Source organism: Equus quagga, unplaced genomic scaffold (genome assembly GCF_021613505.1).
Source record: "Equus quagga isolate Etosha38 unplaced genomic scaffold, UCLA_HA_Equagga_1.0 203_RagTag, whole genome shotgun sequence".
NCBI classification, from domain to species: Eukaryota; Metazoa; Chordata; class Mammalia; order Perissodactyla; family Equidae; genus Equus; species Equus quagga.
This window is the reverse complement of record NW_025798627.1, coordinates 8,533,792-8,558,535: the sequence shown is the minus strand read 5'-3', so window position 1 is coordinate 8,558,535 and position 24,744 is coordinate 8,533,792. Positions and strand designations below refer to the sequence as shown.

Here is a 24,744-nt window from a genome sequence, read left to right as displayed (position 1 = left end):
ATTATTATTGTTATTGCCAGAACAAGACCACAAGCTCCCTGAGAACAGATCTGGCGCCCCCAGAGCCCATTGCAGGCACCCAAAAATACTTACTGTAGGAATGATATCTTTTACAACCCACTCCACTCTCCCCACCCTCTCTGCGTGTCTAACCAGAAATACAACTTCAATTACGTTCTTAGTGCGACAAACATGGTTACCTCTTTAGCAAGGCGCCAGATAACTCGGTAGCACCTTCCCAATTTAAAAGGGTGCTTTAGCCTTGGTGAATCCTTCCCTGGTGAGTCCTGAGACCCCGGCTGTTTGCCTCGGGTCCCCCGCCCCGTTCCTCTCTCCCGGGTCAAGTGAGGACAGTTTGCCAAGGCCGGGGACTAGAGACACTGAGAGAACGCATCAATAGCATTAGCGTTGTACCTGCACTTGATGAGCGTTCCATAAAAGATGGCTATTATTATTATTACTATTACTATTCTCAACCAGGCGGCCATCTACTCCCCGCCCCCTCCCCCCGGAGCTAGGCCTGCATCATTTGCCTGAAGGGGTGTCGGGGAATGAGGGTGTAGGGGGATGGGGATGGGGGGTTCGAGCCAGGGTGGGGGTCGGAGGATGCGGGGATAGAGCCTCGCGGTCGCTTCCCCTCCTCAGCGCGCCTCCGGAGCGGGGCTGGGCGCCCGGTCCCCAGGGGCCGCCAGGGCTGGCGGGAGGCCGGGAGGAGCGGCTGCCGACGCATCCGCCGCGCCGCAGGAGGCGGAGCGCTGCACCTGGCGGCGGGTCCTCGGCGCCCAGACCTGACCCGGGCCAGCCGGAGAGCGGCAGAGGCCCGGGCCGGAGGAGGCGGCAGCGGAGACAAGGTCGCGCTGCCGGCTGCGCTCGGCCCGCATCCCTCCGCCGCATCCCGCCCCACCCGCCGCAGCCCCCAGGACGAGATGGTGCGCGCCGCCCCGACAGCCGCCGCCCTGGCGCCGGCAGCCACCGCCCCGCGCCCGCGGGAGAGGGCTCCGCGCGCCCCGCGCCGCTGAGCGCCGCCGCCGCCCGCAGCAGGTGAGTCGGCCCTGCGGGGGCGGCCGGGAGCCCCACCCTGGCCTCCCCCGTGGGGGCCGCGCGGGGCCTCGGGGCAGGGAGGCCCCTGGGGCGCGCACACCTGCTGTCGGGAGGGGGCTTCAGAGGAGGGGCCCCGGGGAGGGCGGGGGAGGGGTGTCTCCGCTCCCAGCCCTGCTCGCCCGCCGCTGCCCCCTCCGCTCGGCCTCCGGGTCAGCTGTCATCTTTAGGGGGTGCCGGGCGAGCTGCAGCCGGCACCCCGGGCTCGCCGGGCGCGGGCAGCACTTCCGCAAACGTAACTGGAGTCGGGAAAACAAAGGCGCTGCCCAGGGGAGCCCTGGCCCGGAGCCCGCAGCGCCGGGCGTGGGGTGAGGGCTGCGCCCCGAGGTCCAGGCCCTTCTCGGCCCAGCCCCGCGCGCGCCCTGGCCATAAACATCCTCGGGAGAAAGGGGGTGGCGAGAACCGCCAGACAGCCCCAGTGACAAGGTCGTGGCCACTTGTGTGGCAAGAGGAAGAAATTGACAGCGTCTGCCTCCCCAGGTGAATAAATACGGAAAAAATACCTCTTCCCTCTGCCTGCTGCCATCCTGGGAAAAATTGCCCCTCCTCGTGCTTGTTGACTTCCATTTGGTCTAACACGTCCCTAGAGCCCTTTTGAGGTGGTGATGCCGGTTGCTAGTCCTTCTGGGTCCTATTTCTTCCCTACACAGCCCCCCGTAAATTCAAGCAGGTTGGTGAAAAATTCCAAAAGCAACTTTCCCGGTGATTTATTCCATCCCCACGTCGACAGACAGGTGGATTCATTAGCCTTAAGGCCGGCATATGGTGCATTTTGCTTCTCCCACACACATTTGCAACCACAAACATTTCCTTTCATCTAAAAATATTTAATAAATACCATACAGAGCTCCTGAACAGATAAAATCTTGCCTATTAATAGTAGGAAGGAACCTTAAAGAGTTGAGGTTCTAAGCCCAACTGGTGTCTAAATAGTTCTATGTCCATGGGCATGTCACATCTTCCTCTGTCTCAGCTTTCTCACATGTAAAAAGAGACGACTGGCTAGTACAGTGGCCAGCCTTACCCCTAATTGTTCTAGAAGTTTAGGATTTTGTGGAAATCTAAGCTCTTCAATATAAATGAGCATAAAGGGTGGGTGGACATACAGTTGACCAACAACATGTGATAAAAGCGGGTCTGTGTTTGGTAGCTGCCTGGTGTCTGCAGAGCATCGCTTCCCCAAGACATGGCCACCAGCCAGCTAAAGGTGTATGCATCATTGATGGCCTTGTTAAGTAAAAGGAGAGGATAGGGAGGTCAGCTTTTGATGCTTTAAGTTGCTGTCATCAGCAGACGTGGAAGATATTTTCAGTTACTTAGTGATAATCAGGTGGCTTGTGTTCATCACAAGTTGTAAGTGAAATTTAAGATTGCTTAGGAGGAGTCTGGGAGATTGCTAATGTGCCCAGAGCAAAACACTGGGGGAGTGGGAGGAGAGAGGATCATATTTCGGGAATGCATTAAAGCAGCTAAGAGTGTTTACTGTAATTTGTTTCGGAGGCACTTTCCGTGTCTGTAGAAATAAGGTAAATATAAAAACGTGAAGGCGAACTGAAACACAAAGATAAGCAAAACAGCACCTTTGCAGGTAGCTGGTGGTCTGAGGTATTGGATCGCTAAGTCTGTTGTATATAGTTTCTGGAATTTTAACAGTAATAAGGCACTTTGTAAACACTTACTATGTGTAAGCACCATCTTAAACATGTAATTTCTAAATTGCTGTAAGGTAAGTCTTTTCCCCGGTCTTGTGGATGGTGGAAAGGAAGCTCGGAAGGGTTAAGGAACTTCTACAAACCACATAATCAGTGAGAGGTGGAGTTAGATTTGACCCCGTGTCTCTGGCTCCAGAGCCTAGGAAATTTCCACATGGTGTGCCTCCCTGTTCAGCCTCACCACCTACGCAGGGTGGTGCTTCTGAACTTTGAAAATTAATGTTGCTTCGGCGTACATATATTTGTTAATATTTTCTACGTGGGATAATCTGTATATTTGTAGTGCGTGTATATTAACGCATATATATTTACCCATTTGTTCTCTCCATTTTTAGATTGAAGGTAAGTGTAAAAACTAATATAACCAAAGATATGTTTAGTATTAGCCTTTTACTTCTTTTGATATTCGGTAAATCTCGATTTAACCATCTTATTCTAGCGAAAGGAAGAAATGCAGTAACTGTAAACGTGTCTGTTAGCTGCTTTGGTATATTGTCTTGGGAAAAATCAAGATATAGTAAGTGAAAAAAGGAAATTGTAGAAGAGATTTGTATGCATACACTTAAACCTGCATACAGGCATCGCTGTACCTCATTGTCCCTCAACTGTTGCCAGAGGCTGCCTGAAGGAAGTGGGAGGGGGTGCAGAGAAGAGGGCGCTTTTACTTTTTATTTATAAAGTACGTTTTGGCTTTTTTAAAAAAATTTTTGCAACAAGCATTTGTTCTTTTATTATATAAACTAAAAATGGAAACAAAAAGAATAGAATTGATTCACTTAATAAAAATCGAAAATAGGAAAAAAACTGAAAGTGCCTAAACTGTCTAACATTAGGGAAGTGAAAGGAGACTCAAGAGATCAAAGAGGAAGGTGATATTCTGGGAATTCCAGGTATGGGAGCAAAGGGTGGAGAGTCTTAGATGACTGATTTTTACCTTTTCTAAAAGTATCTCTAACGTGTTCTACAGCACCCCCAATTTTCGTCGTCAATAAGAATGCTTTGGTGCGCACCCCAATTTATCTGCCAGGCTAGGGCGATAAGAATTTCTTCCTGGTCTTGCTGGTCGTGGCTGTCTTTGGAAGCATGACTGTTCTTTACATAGAAGGTAGGAGTAGGAGAAATAAATTGACTTGCTGTGTCATTTCATGAGATTATGGCATTCTGCGTGACTTTAGGTGCAATTATCTTTAGTAACATAATTTCAGGAGGAGCAAGTTATCATTAAGTTAATTTAGTCTGATGTGTATATATATTTATTATATACAATCCCACAATTCTGCTTAGTTTTATGTAATATTAAAAAAGGCATTGCTTAGAACCCTTAAAAATTAATACATTTCCCTGCTCAGACTTAGAAATCCGGAGCCAAATACATTCAGAATCAAGAAAACACATGCTTCTTGTGTTTTGTACTTGAAGGAAATCTGAATAAGGTTGGCTCATTATAAATGCAATAGGCAATCCTGAGAAAAAGGTAATTGGAAAATTATTTTGCAGAAGAGATATTCTGACAATTTTAGGTGTCATCCAACATTTCATTTCAGGTTCTAATTCTGTCTTGGGAAAGGGAAATCTCAGTCTTTTGATTTAGGAAGCTCTGTTGCTCAATGGTTTCTCTTTAAACCCAGAAATCAAGTGCAAAATCCTACCCTAGCACAAAGCCAGTTTAGGTAAAACTTCTTACTCAAAGCAAAACAAATGTGGCATTTCCCAGGGCACAGCAAACGTATATATCTAAAGCAAATTCTGTGAGGGGCAATGAAAACATCTTCATGTCTCCATCAGGAACATTCCATTTAGGTATAATTCCTGTGTGGTTGTTTATCCAACATTAGCTGTCTGTGGCCATTTACTATACTTTACTAGCCTTTTGGAAGGTGAGCTGGGCCTGTGTCAGCTGACTCGTTGACTTAAATCCTGAATGACGGGTTATCTAGTACTTAGCCTTATTGTTGGATTTCAGTGACATTTGCTTTGTAGCTGTTTTTCGTTGTCTGTATTTAGAAGATACTAATTTACTTTTTTGTAAAGTGGCATTGTCTAAATTAAGTTAGTTGGTCAGGCAGCTTTCGGAAACCATCAGAGTCATTTGCTAAGACAATGATTTATTGGTGCAGAGCCCAAAACCAAGCCAAACCAAACCACAGCAAATAAAAAAAATGTGAAACACCTAAACCTTGAGCCTATGTATTAATATATGTCTGCTGTAGATATTAGAACTCTGGTTGCTAGTTTGTGACTCTAAGTAGCACACGAGTACACCCCTACCTCAGCACTAGCAGAAAGTACCGTGAGTGTTGTATGGATTAAAAGTTGCCTCTGGGCTGGCTGGGTTGCGTATTGGTTAAGTTCAGCTTCAGCGGCCCAGATCATGGGCATGGATCCTCACCACTCATCAAGCCATGCTGTGATGTGTCCCACCTGCAAAATAGAGGAAGATGTGCACAGATGTTAGCTCAGGGCCACTCTTCCTCGAGCAAAAAGAGGAGGATTGCCAACAGGTATTAGCTCAGGGCCAGTCTTCCTCACCAAAAAAAGAAAAAGAAAAGAAAAAAGAAAAAGCTGCCTCCATGTGCCTTGGTCCAGTGTAATGTAAATGTGGCTGAGCTGTAGATGTGTTGATGATTGTGTTGAAGGGATGTTCAGGTTTGGAAGTGTCAATGAGAGCTCCGTATTCCCTTATGACCTGGTGGTCCTCCTGCATTTTAGGAATGGGAGAGAATGGGGCAAAGATGGGAAGAAATCTGGGCTCTTGGGTAAACCATATTCCACAGGTATGAAAGAGGACTGACCAAAGGAGGGCCAAGACACCTTTCTTGACATTTGTTCTGGCATGTGTTTGAGAAGGGGAGACCAACTCAGGGAACATTCTGCAAGTAGAAAACAGGAAAGTGCAATTTTGAATGACTCTGAGGAAGTGTTTTGATCTGAAATTAAGAGTGGGATAGGGAAGAGGAGGAGACGGGACATCGTGAGTCAGTAGTGGCTGGAGGGAGCTCTGCTGTGGCTTTGCGGAGGATAAAAGGAGAACTAGAGAGAGGAACTGGTGTTGTCTCAACAAGCCTGATTTGTGGGTTAACTGTGCCAAGGGAAAGTGAGTGAGGAGCCTGGGCTGGTGGTTAGCTGCCCAGGTGGTCATGTAGGGGGCCCTCCACTTTCATCAGCGCCTCAGCGGGGGGCCCCGCTGCGGTACAGGGTGAGGAGTGAAGATGTGGCCAGCAGGGCCCAGGACTCCAGAGGAGCTCCGAGCCCTGGGACAGGGGAGGAGGGAGTCCTTAGGAGCCATGTGGCCAGTTCTGCTCTTATAACTGCTGTGGGCACTGTTCGGGACAAGGTTAAGGTAGAAGACACTGGAGCCCAAGGTAAACAAGGCCTCTCTCCACAGAGCCAAGCCCAAAGCCCCCACACCAAACATGTGAAACAGAACCCTATGGAGTGACGTGCACAGCATCTGTGACTTTAAAGAAACGCTCTGATCTGGTCCGGCACAGTCAAGCTTCTGTAGCTATTGTGGAGTGCACTCTTAATTCTATTTCAAAATAATTTCAGAACCCAAATTCACCTTTATGAGGAAGTTTGAATAAAAGGCTTTATTGTTATCCTTTCAAAAGGATAAAAATGACACACATTTTAATTTTATTTCCTATATAATGAGGCTCCCTGCATTTTGAAGGTGTAGTATCTTTTGAGAGTGTCTCAGAGCCCTGATCACAGGCCCTTTCATTGCTGCTCCTGGGAACCAGGAAAAGCAGACTTCTATTTAGCAACTCCTAGGACCTTTCAGGAACTCCAAGATCATGGGTGTCCTGACTGTCACTCAAATGCCTTGTATTTAAAATAATGCATTTTTCATATGTACTTTAAAAGTGATAAATGCTCACTGAAGAAAAAGCCAGTGAAATATAAGAAAAAAAAATTAAGGTAACTCTTGATTTTACTTCTCAGAGATAACCCCTGGTAACATTTTGATGTTATTTTCTTCAAGTCTTTTTCTGACATATGTTTAGTATGAAGTACATAGATTCACAGATATAAACTCTTGCAGTATGTAGAGATTTGTGTCCTGCTTTTTTTCACTTAATGTGGTGCATAGGTCGCGAGCATTTCCCCGTATTCTATACATTCTATTTAATTGTTTTATTGTTTCATTAATTAAGTTCTATTTTTCCGTCCTGTGGATATAAGGTTCTATTTTTGTCTCATATGGCTATGCTGTAATTTATTCAACTCCACTGATTACTTACTTTCTTTCAGTTTTGATTATTATGAAAACTACTAAAAGAAACATAGTTACACTTGAATCTTTGCCTTCTAGAAAGGTTATACTTCTACTCTCAGTGAATGAGTGCCTGTCAATTTTCATGTTTACCATCATTGAGTATTTTTATTTTCAAAAGTATTGGTATGGCTCGTATAGTAAGTATCTTTTTTCTTTAGTGAGCTGGGTAATGAATCTTTTTCTGAAAGAAATGGATAGTACGTGGTAACTCTCAGTTTATCAGTCTGAACAGCATAAGGAACAAAACAGTTTTAGATTACATAGATTGGAATGTGCTTAGGATAGAAATTATTTTAGACTATAGTGTATTTAGGGCATATAAGCAAAAATCATTGATAGTAGCTACCTGTCTATAGAAAAATGTATTTTAAACCTTGAAGTCTATGTTTTGATCTAAATTGTACACATAAAAGTTATGTCTGAAAAAGAAGCACTTATGAATTTCTGTTTAAAATTCCTGTCTTATGGATAGATTATTCTTTCTTTAACTCTCTTAGCTTCCTCAGTGTCTAATAGTGTCAGAATAGCCGATTAATAACACATCTTTTATTAAATAAGCATTTATCAAGCATTCATTGTAAATATAGCATTATTTTATATATATAATACCTGTACCAGAGCCCACTGTTATGTTATATTACTAATACCTGGAGTTGTGTTTTTGTTTCTCATTATAATTCTTATTTTTCCACAGTCTGCTTTTTCTGTGTTCCTAGGATTTTTAGATCTTAGACCCATATTCCTATACTAATTGTGTTTACCTGAGTCAGTCCTTTTCTGAAAAGATTTGAAAAAAAATTTTATGCATCTGTGTGTATAAAACAGGGATTAATATAACCAGGTTTAAAAATAAACCAAAAAACATTTTAATAGAATTGTAATTTGTCTTTTAATTTTTTGCTAATATATATTCTGTATAAATTGCTTCTAAGGTATAGGCGGCATTGATTTATTGAGGAAAATCTTTTTTTAAACCTTAAGCGAATAACTGTGTTCAATATCAACCTTTTAAAAATCTTTTGTTTTATGCTTTGAAAAGAGAAGTCTGAGATTTTCCATGTTGCATTCTTGGCAAAGAAACAAAGATTGCATTTATGTTCGTTAAAATAGTAAATAATTTGATAATACAGACAGTTCTCAAATGGGAAGTGTTGACTTGCTGTGGCTCCCAGTTTCACTGCAGCTTGGTGCTGACCAGGTGCCATCCTCCCCTCTTTCTCTCCTGTCTAACCCTGTACCTGTTCTGTTACCTAGAAGGAGTTTGAAGACACCTTTTCAGCATTGATAGATTTCCCAGGCTCCCACATGAAAATAGTTGTGCTTGTAGGGTTCCCTATCTGAGAAAATGCATAATGATAGAAAGCTAATAAGAATTGCATTAGCATTTATTAGAGAAATATATGTCTGGTGGTAGCAACAATACACATTTGAAACACATTGTGTGTGACACATTTATTTAGTGCCTTCAAAGATCACTGGCAGTGACTCTGTGGCTCCCACAGGTTGGAACCATTGCCCTGGAGGAAGCAAGCAACCTGTGATTCCATGCCCACTGCTGGGGCTCATGGCTGGAGGGGAGTGAGTAGGCAAGCTCTGGGTGGGCCTGTCCTGGGAGATGTGTTGGTGGCTTCCAGAATTCCCCTAATTTAAAAGTTATGCGCTCTGTTACGCTTAGGTACTTTTAGTACTCTTGGTTCAGTAATATGGGTGCTACCACTATCTGAAATATTATTTCAATCGGGAAATGGTTTCTACGCTTCAGCACTTGAAGTGCAGTGAATATTGGAAACCCAGCCTGTCCGTTAGTTTGGTTATCCTAAACAATCGATTTCATTGCTGTGTCTGGCTACTGATCTTTGTTTAGGGAGAGATGACTGTGCATTGGTTCTACTTCTGCAAAGGTTCTGGGACCCCCTTAAATCCCTGCATTGTCTTCTTTCTGGACAAATAACTGCGGAGTATCAGCAGCAGCATATTCGATTAATTTCACTTCCCGTTTTGAACGTTTATTGGATTTTTTGTTTTTGGAGAAACTCAAAAGATATGAATATCTTTTAAAAAATATTTTTTTTCATTCTGTAATATGAACTGTTACTTGTTCCTCACACTGGGCTTGTTTTCAGACAGGAAGTTCGAGAGGTAGAAGGAAATGAGATTCTAGGGCCTGCTTCAAATTTATACTATAAGCTGTTGGCACAATATTTAATCAAAAGTCTAAAAAGAAATGAATGGGAATCTGCTTCCGTGATGGTTGATAAGGTCTAAGGACCTAAGTTACAAAATTTTTTATTGATATTTAATTATGTCTTCCACAAAGTGAAAGTGAAAGTGAAAATCCACTTGGTTTTTATTACTAAAGCCACATTTAGGGTTAAAGGCTATTTCCCCCACACACCCTTAAGAGGTAAAAATAATTTGTTCCTTTTACCCTCTTAGCAGTTTGAAGGAATATATGTTAGGATTTCAGCTCCTTTCTTTCACATTTGTTATGTTACAAATATAATTAAAATGTTCCTACAGGGGACTATATATATATATTTTTTGATCATCTTTTTTTTATTGAGTTAATGATAGGTTACAATCTTGTGAAATTTCAGTTGTACATTAATGTTTGTCATTCGTGTTGTACGTGCACCACTTCACCCTTTGTGTCCACCCCCCACCCCACCTTTCCCCTGGTAGTACAGAGGACTATATTTTCAGTGAATAGTTATTTCTGTCTGGAGATACTTAATTATCATTCTAGTCCATAATCCAACAATGTCTTCTCTAGGGAACCAGTGTACTCCCCCCAAATTAGGCTGTGGATGTGGAGATGGATGTGAACATAAATTCATGAACATTAATTTATAAAATGCTAGCCTAGTTTGGAGGTGGTGCAAAATAATTCTAGAACATTCGCTTAGGAAGAAGGCTTTTGGAATAATTGCATAATAAGGCCCAGCATTTTAATGAAATATTATGCCCTAGAATAAGATCATAACCACCACCACCAAGAAATGTTCGTATGTTACTTTTGAGTTAGAAAAATGCTTTTCCGTACATTTCATTTAAGCATACATAAATCACCCCTTTGTGAGTTAGTTGACTTGGGTTTGTGTTTTTATCCCCATTTTACAATGAGGAAAGGGAGGCTCAAAGAGGCACTGATTTGTCAAAGCCAGGAGAGCAACTGGAACTTCTCTCTACATTTCCTAAAATTAATCTCTGTCACATTAAACTTCAGTAAAATCTTATATGTATATTGCCATCAGGTGCTTGTCAAAAATAATCAGTATTCATTAAGAGCTTAGAGGAGTAAAAGACAATATGCTAAGTACTAGATTCCTCCGTCAGGGAGTTTATAACCTAGTTGGGCAGACAGGAAATATCTATAAAAAGAGCAATAAAATTACCCATAAATCCTACAGAAGCTGAGGAGTGAGAGCAATCTCTAGAAGTAGAGGGTGGAGTCAGGAAAATACTACAAGGTTAGTCTATTTCCAGGTGTTATGAAAGATTGCATTAGATACGATTCATAAAGTACTGTCTAAAATGATTCCATCACAGGATATTTGTACTTATAATTTGTGTTAAGACTAGTACCCTAAAATAAAAGGTCAAATGTTAGGAAATGTTTAGTAGGGGTTGCAGTGGCAAAACCCTGTCAATCTATTTCCAGCACTGAAGCCATATTGATCTTTGTAAAATACAGATGTGGCCATTGTATAATCCTGTTTCATTCTCTTCAGTGGCTCCCCATTGTGCTCAAAATAAATCATACCTACAGGTTCTTATTATATATCAGGCACTGTGCTAAGAGTTTAACATGTATTATGCTTTTTCATCCTCACAGCTACACTAACAGAAAAGTATCGCTATGTTCCTCATTTTGCAGATGAAGCGACTAAGACTTAGAGAAGTCAGTAGCTTTCTCAAAGCCACAGTTACGCACTGACAGGGCTAGGATTCCACACTCATCCCCTAGTCAGTAGTGTGTAGAAGGCCCTTCCTGATCTGGCCCTCGCTTGCTCCTCCTGTGGTTACTCTTATTCATCCTTTAAAACTCCCCTAAGGTCCCACCCAGAGATTCCTATGTCACCCCAGCTTTTTCCTGTTTTAACCCTGAGCACAGTATGTTGTGGCTGTGTTTTCCCGGTCTTTTTCTCGCCACTGGACTTGATAGAAGGGCCTGCATCTTCTTCACCATTTGAATTATTGATCAGCTAGCACGCATCCCATCCGACGGTGGGTGCCAACTTTATATTTGTTGGATTAAAAAAAAAGTCTTTATTTTCAATATAACTCTCTAATGTAGTATTTTATGTTCTCTCCTATCATCCTTCAGCTTCATATTAAAGGCCCTCTCTAATCTGATGCTGTCTGCTAGCCTCATATGCCCTTCAACCCCAGTATTAACCTTTTCAGGATCTCCTGCTGTCTTTTCTTTTCTACCATCGTGACATCCTAGAATAGTTTTCCCATTCCTCTTTGCCTAAGGCAAATCCTCCACATCTTTCAAGGTTCGAGTTAAGTCCCTCATTCTCTTGACAACCCCTATCTGAAGTTTGGGCTCTCTGCTCTGAACTTCGGAAGCACCCCATTGTCTGTAACGTTTTTTGTTAATTATACGGTGCTATGTGGATTCTCTTCTATTATTCTTCCGACTTGTCATTTAGATCTTCCTTGGGTTTTGGGCTCATCTTTTCAACTATAAAGCAAGTCTTTGAGGCCCAAGACTAAGCTTTTGACATCCCTGTCTAGTAGCTGCATAATGCATCAAGACCCAGTATCTGCTAAGAGCATAGGCTGCCTGGATTTGAATCCCAGGTCTGCTACTTACTCACTATGTGACCTTGGGCTAATTATTTACCTTCTCTGTGCTTCAGTTTCCTCGTTTATAAAGTGGAGAAAGTAGTCATTCTCAACCCACATAACTGTGGTGAAGATTAAATGAGTTAATACATGTTAAACCCATAGCAAGTGTTACTTAAGTGTTGTTGTGTTGTTGTTAGTAATAATAGTGATTATAATAGAGCCCACAGAGCCCTTACTGAAATACAAATATGTTGTCAAGATGAGCAACCACAGGGGCCGCATTAACCATTATGTGGATCAATTTGTCTGTCACCTAGCAGACACATTTTGCTGTGAGCCTGGGACAGGTCCACCAAGAATGACAAGGATGGTAGGTTCCGGGGTCTGGGAGGAGTTTCAGTCCAAGTGGAATGCTGTCAGTAGCAGCTGTGGGGAGCTTTTGGGCAGCGCTGAGTGCCTGGAGGGCTCAGACTGGACGCTGGAGAATCAAAGTGGGCTGACAGGACTAGAACAAGTTTTGACTCTTTCACAGTTTGGTTTAGCCATAAAGGAGCCATTTCCAAATGCTCCAAAAGGAAGAGGAAGATTCTAAAATAGTCGTTCACCGTTGTGCACCTTAATGCCCTTGTAGCTTGTGTTGCTGTTATAAAACCTACCTTATACTTCTTTTTCATGACATTGGCTAAATGTCTACCAGATGCTAAAGCGATCCTTATTGAAAAAAGATCTGTTAGATTTGACACTGAACGCTGTGCCTCTGAGGAAAGCTCTTCCTGGAAAATTCTGAGGGTTGAACAGAATGTTCAAGAGTGTAGCCTGTGAATACCAGGACTCTAAGGCTCCTTTAGAGTTGTTTCTCTGTGTCTATGCTGGTAATAAACTGCAGCAGTAGTTAGAGTCCTGCTCTGGGACTCCCATTGCTCACAGGCATGGAGAATGGCCAGTAACAGTTGACAGCATAGACCTAGTGCTGAGGATGAAGAAATGGATTTCCCCACTTGGCAGCTTCCGTGCTGGTCCCTGGGCAATATCGAGTTATGATGGCAATGGCAGCAGCAGGAGTGTCCTTTCCGTGTTATCCAGGATTGTTTCTTCTCCATCACTGATAGTTATGTCGATGCTATGTTATAGTGGTTGTAAATCTGACCTTTGGCAATTATTATTGCAAATAATATATTCAGTTTTAAGGGTTTTTTCCTTCAAAAGTTGAATCCATTTCCATCCTCATATATTTGTGGATAACTTGGTATATGTTTGAGCAGTTTTAATTTAAATACTTAATGAAGAAAGCTATCAATTTTAACAAGGATGATGTTACCGCCTCGCATCAGTAATTCAGAAATACCTGCTATTTGAATGACTCAGTGTGGGTACTGCTAGAATGCCTTTCCAGGTTTTAAAGGGCTTTGTGGTATTTTCACACTAATGGTGTTGATTACTATCATTAAATAGTGCTAGGTGAGAAAACTTCTAAAAAGAAACAAAGTCCTTATCCAGTTAACATTGACTGAAAACCTGTAATAAAGATTTCCCAGAGAAGTATACAAATTTATTTCTGTGTATTCTTTGAAATGCCATCTTCTCTCTTTTTTTAAAATTTTCCTTTAAAAAAGTCTCTAAAACTCAGATGTTTAAAACAAACTATTAGCTTAATAGGTTCACGTTGGTGAACTACTCAGATTAAGTACTTCATCCAGCATGTAAATAGTTTTACTGCTCTTTATTCTTGCTCTATCAATCTTATGGCAAATTAAATGTATCTAAGGCATTCAAAGCATGACCTACTTTGGGACATAGTTTAATTTTATTAAAATATTGAGTTTATATCGGTTCATTTGTGTTTTATTGTCCCTGATCTTGTGATCACACAGATGACTATAGTTACACTTTATTTTTTTGCTATGTTTGCAATGTGATTATTTCAGTTCCTTTTCATCAAAATCTAAATATGACCTGAAAATGTTGTCTAAATATTAATGTCCTGAATTAGAACTAAAAGTTTTGTTTGTATTTTTAGATTTGAAATTCATAGAAAAGTTACTGAATGTGACACTCATATAAAAGGTACTGAATGTTATATTACAGGAACATTTCCTTAACTACTTTGCATTTTTTGCTACTTTGAGACTCATGTAACTTGAGAAACTTTGTGTAACCTTATGATAATCAAAAATCATTTGAGTAAGATGCAGAAGAAAGAATGGCTTGGGAGAAAGTCACTCATCAAGGTTTAAATCAACATCCTAATGTAAGATATTTTGCGTCTTTGAGTTAGCATTTGGGCATCAGTTCTTCATCATCACTTGGACAATTCAGGGACTTATGCTTTTTTAAGAGGACTTTGTGTCTTTCTCTGACCTACTTGATAAAGACTCAGCTGTTGATTTATGAAGGTTAAGTAATTAAAGGCCACCTGATTAGAATTCATGCAGTCAGAATTCATTCTGTACAATTCCGAAAACTATTTTTAGTCTGTGATAGAAGGATACTAGTAGCTGCTTTTAATTGTCTTTTACGAAGACAAAGCTCATATGCCTGCTTATTTCTTTTTTAGTTTTGATTTTTATTTTTTAAATCAGAGTTATGCATCTACAAAGTTTTAAAAAAATGAACAAGTTTATAAACCTTGTTTTAAAAAAAGAACAAAAACCGAAAAAACATTCTATGCCATCCCTCCTCATTTCCTCTCCCAGAGGCAGCTACTTTCTTTTGCTTTTAAGACTATTACTTTGATGTTCAGCAGTATATTTTTAAATGAAAAGCTTGTATTCCTTTTTTTTTTTTTTTGGTGAGAAAGATTAACCCTGAGCTAACATCTGTGCCAGTCTTCCTCTATTTTCTATGTGGGATGCCTCCACAGCATGGCATTTTACATTTAACTCTATGATCCATTTTGAGTTAATATTCCTATAAGGTATAAGACTTAGGTTGATGTTCATTTTTTGCAAATTGATGTCTAATTGCTCTAGTACCATTTGTTGAAAATGTTGCCTTTTCTGTATTAAATTGTTTTCACATCTTTGTCAAAAATCATTTGGGCATTTTTATGTGGATTTATTCCTGAGTTCTCTGTTCTGTTCATTGATCTATTGTCTAGCCTTCTGCCAGTACCACACAATCTTATTACTGTGTAGCTATAGAAAAAATCTTTTAAAAAATTGCTTTAGCTATTTTGGTTCTCTTTTAATGTAAGTTTTAGAATACTCTTGTCTACATCTGCAAAAAAAAATCTTGCTGAGATTTTGATAGGGATTGCATTAATCTTGTATATAAATTTGAGGAGAATTGAAAACTTTACTGTGTTGAGCATTCCAGTCCATGAACATGGTATGTCTCTCCGCTTACTTAGATCTTTGATTTCTTTCATCAGCATCCTGCACAGGTTTTGTTAGTTTATACCTAAATATTTCCTTTCTTTTCTTTTCAGAAATTATAAGTGGTATTATATTTTTAATTTTAGTGTCCACGTGTTCATTGCTAGTATATAGAAACACAATTGATTTTCTGTATGTTTATCTCGTATCTTGTGAATTTGCTAAAGTCATTTATTGGTTCTAGAAGATTTGGGAGATTTCTCGAGATTTCCTACATAGACAGTCGTGTCAACTGCAGGAGAGTTTACATCTTCCTTCATCTGTATGCCTTTTGTTTCCTTTTCTTTCGTTATTGCTCTGGCTAGAGCTTCAGCAGTATGTTGCATAAGAGTGGTGTGAGAAGACAGTCCTACCTTGTTCCTTATCTTAGAGAAAAAGTGTTCAGTCCCTCACCATTAAGTGTAATGTTATCTGTAGGTTTTTATAGGTGATCTTCATCAAGTTGAGGAAGTTTCCCTCTATTCCTATTTTTATGAGACTTTTCATTAATGAATATTTAATTTTGTCAAATGCTTTTTCTACATCAATTGATAAGATCATGATTTTTTTTCTTTAGCTTCTTAATATGGTGGATTACATCAATTGATTTTCAAATATTGCACCAGACTTGCATCCTTGGAATAGATTCTATTAGGTCATAGTGTACGATTCTTTTTATATATCACTGATTTTTTTTCCTAATATTTTGCTAAGGGGTTTTGTGTTTCTATAAGGGATATTTGTCTGTATTTTCTGGCTTTTGGACTGTGTTTTTTCTCGATATAGGATTCTGGGTTGAGAATTCTTTTCTTTCAGCACTTAAAAAATATTGTGCCACTTCCTTCTGCTGTCCATGGTTTCTGATGAGAAATCTGCTGTAATTTGATTTTTTCTTCTGTTATGATTCCTGTCTCACTGCTTTCTTTGATTTTTTTCTTTGTCTTTGGTTTTCAAAGTTTGACTGTGATATGTCTTGGCATGGATTTCTCTTGTTTGGAGTTCATTCAGCTTTTTGAATCTGTAGCTTTATGTCTTTTGCCAATTTGTGAAGTTTTCAGCTTTTATTTTTTTTGAGTACTTCAGCCCTGCCCTTTTTCTCCTCTTCTCCCAGGACTCTGTTGGCATGAATGGCCAATCTTTTGTTGTAGTCCCACAGGTCCTTGAGGCTCTGTTAATGCTTTTTTCAATCTATTTTGTCTTTGTTGTTCAGATTGTATAATTTCTGTTATTCTATCTTTCACTAATTCTTCCCTATCTCTCCTCCATTCTACTGTTGAGTCCATCCATTGAGTTTTTTTTTATATTTTGATTATTGTATTTTTCCAGTTCTAAAATTTCCATTTTGTTTTTCTTTGTATATTTCTTTGCTGAGTCTTTCTGTTTCTGTACTTCACCTTTCTATTTTTTTCATTTGTTTCAAGGATGTTTGTAATTGCTTGTTGAAGTATTTTTTGATGGCTGTTTAAAAATCATTGTTAGGTTATTCTCACAGTCTTATTTCAGTGTTGGCATCTGTCTTTCTCCATTCAGTATGAGGTCTTCCTGGTTCTTGGTATGATGCATTATTTTTAAGTGAAACCTGGACATTTGGGTATTATGTTATGAGATACTGGACCTTCTATTTTAGCTGGACTTTTCTGACCCTACTCTGGTAAGGGAATGGGAGATGCTACCTCATTACTGCCAGATGGAGGTAGAAGTCCAGGTTCTGCACTCAGGCCCTGTTGATACCTGAGGGTGAAGGGCTCCTTGTTACTGTGAAGTAAAGATGGATATTCTGGCGCACCATTAGGCATCCACTGATACCTCCCTGTCTAGGAGGGGTAAGAGTGCCTCATTACTGCTCCTCACGTGGCCTCTACTGAAACCTCAGTGAGGACAGGGGGAGTGACCTTGTTATTGCTGGGTGGTGCTAAAAGTCCTGACTGTCCCTTGCCCTCCTCTGACACCGCCCCAATGGGGAAAGGGTGGGGTACCTTGTTACTGACAGGTGGGTTTGGCAGTCCAGGCTCCCCATGTGGCCTCCACTGACACTGTTGTGGCGATATGGCCTCATTACTGCCTCACAGTGATGAAGGTCCAAGTCCCCTGCCTCGCCTTCCCTGACAGCACCTCGGCTGAGGAGTTGGGGTGCCTGCTGTAGCCTGGTGAGGGTGGAAGTCTAGGCTCTCCATTTGGACTTTGCTGGCAGGGGTGGAAGTGGGGCCACAAATTTTTTTTCTGTGGTATTTGACTGGAGTACAGCAGTTATTATCTAAAGTTTTCTATTTTTGTAGGCTGCCCCTTTGCTGGTCCTATGGCTAAAGAGGCCTTTTTTTTCTTTTTTGGTTCTGCACTCACTTGTATTTCTGAGTTCTTCAGCTCACTCATCCTCATGTTGTTCTTTGGGTACCAAGGTCCCTAACCGGGCTGCCTTCTTCTGTCTCCCTTTCAGAGTCTTCAGTGTTTATTTTATATGTAATGTCCAAGATTTTTAGTTGTACTTAGTAGGAGCAGTAGGGAAAAGTATGTCTACTTCATCTTCTCGGAAGCAGAAGTCTACCCTGACTTTTCATACCATAAATTAGTTTTGCCTGTTTTTGAATTTTATGTAAGTGGAATCATATAGTATATACATTTTTGCTTCATGTTTCACTCAGTCCTTATTGTGTTTGTGAGATTCATCTTTGTCATTGCATGTAGTTTTAATTTGTTCATTTTACTGCTGTATAGTATTTTATTGTATGCATATAACAGTTTGTGTATTCTGCTATAGACAGGTTGGTCCCAGTTTTGGGCTATTAGAATTCTTCTGTGAACCTTTTTGTAGATGTCTTTTGGCAAATATATTACTATTTAATACATATCTAGTAGTTTTAATAGGGTATACACTCAGGTTTAATAGCTGTTCCCAAATAGTTATCAAAGTAATGTATGAATTTACACTCCCACCAGCAGTCTATGAGAGTTCCAGTTGCTCCACATCCTCACTAACACTTGGTATTATGTTTTATTTATTTTTAGCCATTTTGGGGATTCCCAAATGCAGAATGCATTTTTGCATTCTGGTTTTAATTTGCTTTCACTGCCCGCTTTAATCAAGTTGAGCATCTTTTTGTATATTTATTCACTATTTGCTTAAGCTCTTTTGTGAAGTGCCTGTTCAAGTCTTTTGCTCATTTTTCCTATTGGGCTACCTGACACTTTCCTATGGATTTTTAAGAAGAATTCTTTATATATCTGGATACGTTCTTTTGTCGGATATATATAACATTCACCCTTACCAGAATACCTTCTCCTACTCTTTGGCTTGCCATTTTAATCTTTAATGTTGTCTTTTTGTGAACAGAAGTTCTTCATTTTAATATAGTCCAATTTATTTTTTCTTCCTTAATGCTTAGCACTTTTTTTTTTTTTTGAGGAAGATTAGCTCTGAGCTAACATATGCCACCAAATCCTCCTCTTTTTGTTGAGGAAGATTGGCCATGAGCTAGCATCCATGCCCATCTTCCTCTACTTTATATGTGGGACTCCTGTCACAGCATGGCTTGATAAACAGTGTGCAGGTCCGCGCCCAGGACCTGACCCGGGGGACCCTGGGCCGCTGAACTGGAGGGTGCAAACTTAACTGCTACACCACCAGGCTGGCCTCTGCTTAGCACTTTTTATGTCCTATTTAATAAATCTTTTTCTGTCCTAAGATCTTCAAGGTATTTTTGTATGTTTTCTTCTAAAAGTTGTTTTGTCTTTTACTTTTAGATACACAGTCCATCTGGAATTGATTTTTGTGTTTGATGTAAGGTAGTGGTATCTATTTATTATTGTTCTTTTTCTTCTTTTTTCTAAGAAGTTGCCTCAAATTTTTCTTTTACATCATCTCTTAATTTTTCATTTATTGCTCTTGTTTTCCATAAAAAATTTCCATAGCTCTTTTTCATTCAAGCATTCCTTTTGTTCCCCCCTCCTCCTTCTTTAAAAATATATATTATTCTATTTTTGTTTCACAGTTGCATTTTTTTTCCTGTTTCTGAAGTTATTAGTTGATATATTTAAGAAGTGTTTGCCTCCTCCCAAAGCTTCTGTTTTTTCCATAGTGATTTTTTTTTTTCTGTTTGGAGGCTATCTTTGGTGTAAGAGACTTTCCTCAATGTCTTCCAATTCTTGGTGACTGCTCACGTTGGGCTGCAGAGGTTGCTGACGCTGCACTCCTGTGGAGAGTGATTCCACTGGGTTGTTTAGTTTAGGAGGCTTCACTATCAGGATCTGGAGGTCATTCCTCTTGGACTAATCAGATTCTCCAGAGAAGAACCTTCTAGTTTCCTGCCTGGAGGGTGAAAGCCTTCCCAGCCTCTGGGAACCTAGTGAGGGAAGTGGGATGGAGGCTGGGGGCAGGGCCAGGGCTCAGAATCCAGGATGCGTATGTTCACTTACTGCCCCTGTTTTCAGTATGGTACCCCTCCTCTCAGTTCTGCCTAGTGCTCCATGACTGCGGAACCTCTGTTTATCCTCTCCAGAGGAGAGAACCTCTAGTTGTTTGGCTAGCTATGTGGAGTGGAGAAGGGGATTGCTTGGGCATTTTGAGTTGAGGTTCAGACTTTTAATCAACTGTATGTTGACAGCACACTCCGGCTCAGTTACACAAACACACACACACACGCACACACACACTCTCTTACTTGCAGATAAACCTAATATGGCCGACCCATGAGCCTTTGAGGGGTTCTGAGTAATAAATTGTGTTAGCTCTTGGCTTTCCCCACTGTCAACCCAGGTTTCAGTTTTCTCAGATCTCCTAAGTTAATTACCAATTATCTAACTACATTCTGGCTTCCAGAATTTTATTTTGTTGCTATTAGGTGCTCTTTAATTTTCCTAGCTTGGATTGTGACTTTAAAAAAGTAAGTGTGTGTGGTCATCTTAGTGGGTTTAGGGATGGAGTAAAACCAGATGCACTCAGTCTGCCATCTTCACCTAGAAGTGTAATATAGATTTATACATTTTAAAAACGACAAGTAATTCTTTCAGATTTGAGCTCAGAAATGGAGATTAATTTAGAAAATAAGTCCAAAGGAGAATTATTGTCCTTTTCAGGAAATGAAATGGAATTGGAGCTGCTGACCTGGTTGGTGATGGCACTAATGATGAAAGAAAAATAAGTATAGAACATTGAGGAAAATCTTTCAGCTGGGCAGCAAAAGATTGGATTTTGCTTTTCCTCCAAGTTTTGTGGAGAAAAAAGGTTTTTCTTTTCACCATTAAGAAAAACTCGATTTGGGAACTAGATAGAGGTGGTGGTTGCACAACGTTGTGAATGTTCTAAATTCCAGAGTTGTTTACTTTAAATGGTTAATTTTGTGTTATATGGATTTTTACCTCAAGTAAAAAATTCTTTTTAAATCTAAAAAATCCACGTGAACATTTGAAAGCTTATAGCTATGTAGACACCTGGCTTTTGGGGGGTAAAAGATGAATTGACTGATTACAGAGGCCTCATTAAGTTGTGTTTTTATTGTCTGCCTAGGAGTTATGTAGAGATTTAAAAATGTTTATAAGTGTGATTCTGGACGATTTTCAGAAAGTTATTCATTTTGGGAAAAGAGAGAGCAAGATCTGTTCCATGGGGTGGCAAGTGAAGCTATGTCTCTCTGGTATAGAAGGTGAAAGGAATTAATAAGTGTTTAGTGAATACACTTCCTACATCAGAATCCATTCATTGCAACTTGACAAATCTTGATGCAAGTAAGACCTTTTGATTCTTTGATCATTTGTAGAATAAAAGAAAGGGAAATTCTGGTAGAATGTGGCACAGTTCCTGTAAATTTATACCATTGATATATTCCTTATCTGTTATCTGAAATACCCTGTCTCATAAAAAGGTTTAATAGTATTTTATTATGTATAATGCAAGATTTGGCAGTTAAGTGTGGTGTATTAGAACATGCGTCCTGAAGCCATAATATCAGGGTTCAAATCCTCACTCTGCCACTTATGAGTTATTTAAGCTCACCACATCTCATTTTTCTCATCTGTGAAATGGAGAAGATAGTAGGGATATTGTGATTAATATGAATTAATACATATAAAAATCTATGAATGTTGCCTGACGCTCAGCAAATGCTATCAGTAAGTGCTCAGCAAATGCTATCTGCTATTTTTTTCTGACATTTTCTTAAACTGCAATCCGTAAAAGCATATCTGGAGAAATGTATGCAATATAAGCATAAAGACTACTTCCTTACCAGGGTATCTTTGTCATGGCTGAGTGACCAACTCCAGTTGCAAGTGTGCAATTGGCTCCTGCTCTCTCACTATACTGTGGTCGTGGTTAAGAGCTTATTTCTGTTTTTGTCTAGAGACTGAATGGTTTCAGCTACCAATATTTTCTAAAAATTGTAGACTTCATAGTGCAGTGGATTTGTTTGAAAAGGAAAACCTAGAAACTATAAATACTATTTATTTTCAATTCTTTATATTTGGTTTAGACATAATCCCTATCATTTATACATTTTCTCTAGGAATCAATGAAAAGATTGAAGAACCTGAGCTATAAACCTGTTGTTAGAAAATATAATTAGTCAGTCATTGGCCACAAAGAGTATTTGATTTTTTGAAAGGAATTTTTGTTTATCAGTATTGTGTGGCTGCAAGTGATAAATGGTGAAACTTCTCTCTCACGATTATTATTTTTGCTATGGTTTGGAACTCCTCCGTTTCCTGCGAGATGAAGCTCTATGTTTAAATGTTACCATTTTCATACTAAGGTGTCTTTTAAATTTTACTTTACAGATCACCAGTCAAAATCTGGAAGGTCATAAACTTTTTGATGGTGGTGGTAAGCCATGGCGACAGATGATAAAGTTGCCATCTTAACAGATGATGAAGAGGAACAGAAGAGAAAATATGTGCTTGCTGATCCCTTTAATGGTATTTCCAGGGATCCAGAAGCCCCGTCAAATGAAACACCCTCCTCCACAGAAACGGCTGCTGTTCCTGAGGAGGAAATAGACTGGATGGAGAAGCATTGTGTTAAAATAAACAACGATCTTCTGATTTCCAAGGTCTTTTATTTTTTCTTTTACTCTGCATATGGCTCTCTTTACCCACTTTTGCCTGTGTACTATAAACAGCTGGGCATGTCACCAAGCCAGAGTGGACTGTTAGTAGGTATTCGATACTTCATTGAATTCTGCAGTGCCCCCTTTTGGGGTGTCATTGCAGATCGCTTTAAAAAAGGCAAAATTGTTCTCCTCTTTTCTCTTTTGTGTTGGGTTTTATTCAACCTGGGCATCGGATTTGTCAAACCTGCTACCTTGAGATGTGTACCAAAGATTCCCCCCACTGCTCGCCCCACCAACGCAAGTCATCTGTTAACTGTCCTGCCAACGAATGCTTCCCTTCTCTCTTCCATTACCACGTCACCAAGAATGCGTGAGAAAAGGAACCTGCCTTCTTCCAGTTGGCCAATGATGTTAGAGGCAGAGCCCAATATCACAGAAACTGTCATCTTTTCGACAGCTGCAAACAAGACCAGTGCACCCACTCTGCAGCCTCCAACAGATGAAATTACTGACCACGTTATGGGCTTGACCTCCAACCCAAGCACGGCAACCCCTGCCCACCCAGGAAGTGTAACCAGGGAGATAACCACTACTGTTGTCACTACCACCAAATCTTTACCTTCTGACCAAGTCACTCTTGTTTATGATCAACAAGAAGTCGAAGCTATATTCTTGGTGATCTTGATGGTTGTCATAATAGGAGAATTTTTCAGTGCCTCTTCTGTCACAATTGTGGACACGGTAACACTCCAGTATCTGGGAAAACACAGAGACCGCTATGGATTGCAGCGCATGTGGGGCTCCCTGGGCTGGGGCCTGGCAATGCTGTCCGTGGGCATCGGGATTGACTACACCCACATGGAAGTGCTCATCGATGGAAAGGGGTGTAAACCCCCCGAGTACCGAAACTACCAGATCGTCTTCATTGTCTTTGGAGTCCTCATGACCATGGCCCTGATTGTTGCTACTCAGTTCCGGTTCCGCTACAACCACTTCAAAAACAATGAAAATAAAGGGAAAGAGGTGGAGATCCCTCAGGTGGAGAGGTACAACTCCACAGAGTCCTCTGAGGAGACCCCAACCACCATGAGTCACTCGCAGGCCTTCAACTTTTGGGACTTAATCAGACTGCTCTGCAGTGTGCAGTATGGCTCGGTGTTGTTCGTGGCTTGGTTTATGGGTTTTGGATACGGCTTCGTGTTCACCTTTCTCTACTGGCACTTGGAAGACCTGAATGGAACTACAACGCTCTTTGGGGTCTGTTCAGTCCTGAGTCATGTGTCTGAGCTGACAGCTTATTTTTTTAGTCACAAGCTTATTGAATTGATCGGCCATATCAGGTAAGAATGTGCTTACTATTGCTGCCCCTCAGCAGTTGAACCTTATCTTTTCCTAGTTTATAGCTCCTTTGAGGACATTATGGGTGTTATAATTTATGTTGGGGTGGGATTGGGGTGGGCATGGGCTTTCTGTTGCTCTTTCTCTTTAAAATAGAAACAAAAGGAAGGAAGTAGTGAACCTAGTTGGATTATCTAAAAGAAACCAACAAAATATGCTGCTTCCTCTTTGTGTACTAAGAAGAGACTCTTACAGTAAATATTTTCAGGTATAGGAGCACCAGTTTAGGGAGCTGTATTATTCTCTGGACCTTGAAGGGTCTGCCTGTCCCAGGCATTTATGAAGGAAGGCTTAAGTGGATAAAGAGGATTAAGTTTTTTCAGCCTTCAGTTATTCTCAGCCACTAACTGTCACAGAAAGAGCTTGAATACATGGTATATGAAGATATCCATTATGTTTAATGAAGCTTAGATGTGACCCACCATAATCCCTAATTCATGATAGTACGTGGAAGAGATCCTTATATAACTTTTTTCCTGATTATTACGTGAGTCTCTGCATTTTTATCTGCCATGAAGACATGGGACATTTAAAAATTTTCCTTCTACCTGAAATTTCCCGTGTAATCTTTTTAGTCGAAAAAAATCTGTAAATGCCTAGTGTTTCATGTTGTGTGATGTTTTTGACCATTAATATTTGTCTGAACATCATTGAACAGTATCTTGCTCTTTATAAGTCTTTCTGTTTTGTCATTGGCTCTGGAATGTAGACCAGCCAGACTTAAGCATTCTTACGTCATAGGAAAGTATGGCATGCCTGTCATTAAAATTGTGTGCGTATGTGTTTTATTGAGGTCATTGTCATTAAAATATGAAGTTGCCGTAACTAAAAGAAAGCAACTGTGTGTGTTTGTGTGTTTGTGGTAATCTTTAAATCTGCTGTTTCTATGAGAAACTAAAAAACAGAATGAGACACTGACAAGATTTGAGAAACATTGATCTTTCTTTAATTTCCCTTTTACTAACTGAAGAAAATATTCTCTAATTTAAAGTTTCATCCTAGCATTATTCTTTTTCCAAAACAATTGTGAATATTTTTTCTTGCTTGTTTTGGTTTTGCTTTGGGAGGCT

General features: G+C 40.3%; 1 protein-coding gene across 4 annotated transcripts in view; it reads left to right on the top strand.

Moving 5' to 3' along the window:
* Positions 1 to 210: 210 nt before the first annotated feature.
* LOC124233489 (major facilitator superfamily domain-containing protein 6) overlaps positions 211 to 24,744 on the top strand; it is a 71,682-nt gene continuing 47,148 nt past the window's right edge. The window contains exons 1-2 of one of the 4 annotated variants that reach the window (XM_046650624.1): positions 211 to 280; positions 22,005 to 23,616. In XM_046650624.1, the coding sequence (XP_046506580.1) occupies positions 22,058 to 23,616 (1,559 nt within the window). In that variant the 5' untranslated portion in view covers positions 211 to 280; positions 22,005 to 22,057. Of the gene's footprint in view, positions 281 to 781; positions 1,042 to 1,447; positions 1,579 to 3,067; positions 3,153 to 22,004; positions 23,617 to 24,744 lie in introns of those variants that run through there. The other 3 variants (XM_046650621.1, XM_046650622.1, XM_046650623.1) reach the window with 3 other exon arrangements.